The 5,000-nt window shown below is 33.5% G+C and overlaps 1 protein-coding gene across 7 annotated transcripts in view; it reads left to right on the forward strand.

Moving 5' to 3' along the window:
- Positions 1-5,000, forward strand: part of LOC106871315 (uncharacterized) — a 399,672-nt gene that overhangs the window by 393,179 nt on the left and 1,493 nt on the right. For all 7 annotated transcript variants that reach the window (XM_052971507.1, XM_052971508.1, XM_052971512.1 and 4 more), the window contains one exon: positions 2,252-5,000. This exon is cut by the window's right edge and continues 1,493 nt beyond it. In XM_052971507.1, coding sequence (XP_052827467.1) covers positions 3,601-5,000 — 1,400 coding nt within the window. In that variant the 5' untranslated portion in view covers positions 2,252-3,600. The remainder of the gene's footprint in view (positions 1-2,251) is intronic.

Consider the following 5,000-nt stretch of genomic DNA (forward strand, 5'->3'; position numbering starts at 1 on the left):
ATTTTCTTAATGCAGTTTAATGCACCATTTCAGTTACAGTTATCTGGCTGACAATGGAACAAGTTTTTATCATTGTCATTATTATTATTATTATTATTATTATTTCTTAGCTTTCCCTTTTTTTTTTTGTTATTGTTATCTAAAACTATTATTAAAAAAAAAAGGAGAAATTTTTTCCTTTTTTTTTTTTATAGCTTTTACTCTAAAATTATATTGTCAGTTTTATAAAGCTGAAAAAAAAATCCATATTGTATGTGTTTGTGGGCGTGTGTGTGTGCATGTGATGTGTGGGCATGTGTGTTTTAATAAATTTATCTAGACAAGTAAAACCTGCACATATTAATTCCATTATTATAGCTTTAAGGCATAATACACACACACACACACCCACACACATATATATACACACATGCACACATACACACACATATATACATGTATATATATATATGTGTATGTGTGTGTTAGTGTGTGTGTGTGTATGTATATGTGTGTGTAATATATATATGTACATATATATATATATATATATATATATATATATATATATATATATATATATATATATATATATATATATATATATATATATATATATGTGTATGTATATGCACACACACACTTATACACACACATACACCACACACACACACATACACCACACACACACATACAGCACACACACACGCACAGAAGATGGAGTGAGACGTAGAATGAAGAGAGAGGAATGGCGTGACAAATATGCAGAAAGAAACTGAAAGAAAAGAGGTACAGAAAGCGAGAGAGAGAGCAGGCGATAAAGAGAGAGACACAAAGAGACTGAGAGAAAAAGAGACAAGAAAAGGCAAAGAAAGTGTTTTGTGTGGAGAATAATTACATCCATTTTTTGAAAATTCCATTGTTTCTCCTGTGAATATATTTCTTAACAGGAATGGTGAATTAAGTCATAATCAATTTAATATTATTACATTCATTTTATTTTCATGAAACAGAGAAAGAATGCAATTTTTCTGTGGTTTATTATTTTAATTTTGCTAGCAAGATATTTTAGAGCAGTTTAATTTCTGTTTTCGTGTGACAGTTTTTCTTTCTTTTTTCTTTCCTTTTTTTGAAATTCCAAACCGAAAAATAATTGTGAGATGTTTATATATAAACTCATGGAAACTGACAAGATAATGGAAAAAGAATTAATAATAATAATAATAATCATGATTGCAGACTGAAGGTCTGAAATCTCAGGAGGAGGGTGGATAGTCAATTTCGTCAACTCCAGTGCACACCTGGTACTCTTTTCGTGGACCCCCAATGGATAAAATGCTAGGTCAACCACAGCAGAATTTGAACTCAGAACATGAAAACGGATAAAATACCATTAAGCATTTTTGCCTGGTTCCCTGCTTTAATAATAACAGTAATGGTTTCAAATTTTGGCACAAGGCCAACAATTTCAGGAGAGGGGGTTAAGTCAATTACAACAACCCCAGTATTCAACTGGTGCTTTATTTTATTTTATTTTATTGATCCCCCGAAACGATGAAAGGCAAAGTTGACTTTGGCTGAATTTGAACTCAGAATGTAAAAATAGATGAAATGCTGCTGAGCATTTTGCCCAGTGTGCTAATGATACTGCTTGCTCACTGCCTTAATAATAATAATAATGATAATAATAATAATAATAATTATTATTGCCCTGATGCAGTACCAGACACTGGCTCTCATGGCTTCTGATCTTAACTGATTGGAAATGTTATCATGTACATTGTTTTGTCTTGGTTTAAAGGATGGCCTACAACAAATATTCTGCTCAATACCACAGATTTGCTTGTTAATTGCCTGACCTTAACCAGTTGAGCATGTCCCTTGGTGGCTGACAATATGTGCATCTTTGATCACAAGCAGAAGTAGTGGGGGAGCATCATAGCCATGTTATGAGAGGAATTCTTTGGGGTTTGGATAATACATCTTTAGAAACATGGGTGTTTTGTTCAACATCATTAAACAACCCTTATTCAAGGACCTTTTGAGCAGAATGGGCTACTCGACTTTGCATGCAAGACTCCAAGAGATCCAACAAAACCTGTGATAAAAAGAAATAATAATAATAATAATAATAATAATAATAATAATAATAATAATAATAATAATTTAATGTCCATATTCCATAATAATAATAATCGCTCTACTTTATTTCTTTATATTAATTTATTTCATTTATAATTCAATTTGTTTTATCTTTTTTTATATTTTTCAGACGACAGCAAGTTGTGGTGGCCACTTCAGAATTTGTGATTTCCATAAAACCAATCCAGACTCCTGCTGTGTCTGCCACTGACAGCTCCGATATTAATGCCATCAGCTGCACAAAGCTGTAATCAATACAACCACATCTATGATCTATGTGCTACTTTTATTTAAATGCCATGCTGCCAAGTGTGAGAGCCATTCTCAACACTTACAAAGAACCATATGCTACCGATCAAAACCTTCGGAAAATACAACTCTATTCAGGAACATAATTAGCTCAGCTACAAATGGAGCCAAGCCCTACATTTAAATATCTTGGAATTTTATGGTCTATATGAAGACCAGTTCTTAGAAGCTACAGTTTCTTTCTCTCACCTGTTCTTATTGCAATCAATTATCTTTACACCTTATATCTCTCTTCTCTCTCTCTCTCTCTCTTTAACATTATTATTTTCCTGTGTTCACTTGTTTTCTTTCCATCTAATTTTTTTTTTAATTTTTTATTTCCTTAACACCATCATCTAACCATTATTTATTCTTGTAGTTTTGAATACTAGTGTCTTTGAATAATAACAAATATCACAATAATACTAATAAAAATAGTAATCACACACTAAAAAAAAAAAAAAACAAGTGAAAAGAAAAAGAGAGAGAGAAATAGGAAATTTCCAAAAAATACAAGAAATATCAAATTATAAAGGGAAATTTTTACCAGTGAAAAGGAGAAAAAAAAAATTTACAAGTTGTAGAAAAATAAAAGAGGTAAAAAAAAAAGAAACAAATTTTTAAAGAAGTAATTGAAATCAAGTGAAAGTGTGTTGCAGTTGTTGTAACTACACTCAAATACTTTAAAACCAATTGCTAACTGTGGTTATAAACACATATACATACATATTTATACTACAGTTATATAGATATTATTATATATATATATTTATATACACACATACATGTTGACATTTATTTGGTGATATATTAAAAGAAAATATACAAGGATATTTGCACGCAGCCAACCACAAACACATACACACACATACATACACACATGCATATAAGCATATTCTTTCACTGATTAATTCAGATAATCTGTAAAATGAACAAATTATCAAACTGTATGATATTATTCAAAGCAGATCAAAGGCAAAACAAAAACAGAGAAAAAGGAAAACACAAAAAAAAGTAAAAAGAATAATTACAGTCCAGTTTCCTTTGTCAGGGATTGAACCATTGGAAACTGTTGAACATTCTGCTCCCCAACCCCACCCTTTTGTTTAAAGTTTGAGTCTCTTGTCTTTCATTCATAAATTCTTCAGTTGTCTTTTAAAAAAAAAACCGTTTTCCAAGCAACAGAGTGATATGGCAAACATGAACCAAATCAGTCTTGATTTTATTAAAAATGAAAGTGCTTATGATTTAAACTTCACCACCACATTGAGTTCAAGCCCTCCCCAGCCTCAGGATTCATCTCACACTTATAACTTGGTCACCTTTTATCTTATGGGTGTTGGTGGTATGACAGTCTGCTGCCTTGGTATCATTGGGAATATACTCTCTTTTATAGTGTTGACACGAAAAACGATGAAGTCTTCGACGTATACATATCTATCTGGCCTTGCCATTTGTGATTTGCTGGTGTTGATCACATCCGTACTTATGTTCCATAAAGATGTCAAATACCCTGAACGAGGGGTAATCTATTGGATAGATAACTACTACTCACAAATGTTTCCTGTTGTCCATCCACTGGCGGTTACCTTCCAAATCACGTCAGTATGGTTAACATTAGCATTTACTGTAGACCGTTATATTATGATATGCCATCCTTTCAAAGCAGAGCGCATGTGTGATATTTCAAGAGCACGCCGGGTGGTTCTGGCACTGTACATTGGAGGAGTTATTTTCAATATTCCACGGTTCTTAGAATATGAGACAAACACTGTAGAACTACCAAATAATATCACAAGGATTTTCATCAAATTTACAGAACTTGGCCAGAATGAAGTATTCAAGACAACTGTACACTTGTGGCTTTATTTTATTTTTGTTTGTTTAATTCCATTTTTCACTATGGCCATTTTAAATGCATTCTTAATCCATGCAGTACACCAGTCAAGGAAAAGGGGCAAGGCAATCAATGCTAAAGAAAAACGCCGCAATGACACGACAGTTATGCTTATAGGAGTTATCATAATATTTTTCATTTGTCAAACCCCTGCTTTGATTTCTCGAATGATGTGGTCACTGCCAACCACGGTGACATCAACGCGGTACCGCTTGTTAAATGAAATCGGAAATTTCTTAGTTATATTAAATTCCGCAACTAATATCATTCCATACTATTTTTTTGGACAACGATTCCGGAACGAGTTCTGGAGAAGCTTTTGTTTCTGTTTTATAGGTAAGGAAAATGTCCGACGCCTTGCAAGGAGTATGAGCCTCTCGTTTGATAGGAGGTTTAGCAATGCTAGCACCATTGTCCGTGCCATAGAACTGAATGGGCTTCCAACGCATGATGGGCAACGGTCACAAAAAGATAGTGGTGCTAGCGCCCAACAGAGAGATGGCACTAATGGCACGGCGCTCGTTCTTGATCAGCACAAGACTCGGACAGTTTTGCTTAGCAAGTACAACAATACAGACAGGTCAAACTTATGGGCCAGTCTGAAACAGAAGCTTTTACCCAAGAACAAGCAGCAACACGCAACGGATATAGGTATAGGGATCATGGATGGTGATATGGAGTACAGTGGGGGCAG

Source organism: Octopus bimaculoides, chromosome 11, assembly GCF_001194135.2.
Source record: "Octopus bimaculoides isolate UCB-OBI-ISO-001 chromosome 11, ASM119413v2, whole genome shotgun sequence".
In the NCBI taxonomy this organism is placed as follows: domain Eukaryota; kingdom Metazoa; phylum Mollusca; class Cephalopoda; order Octopoda; family Octopodidae; genus Octopus; species Octopus bimaculoides.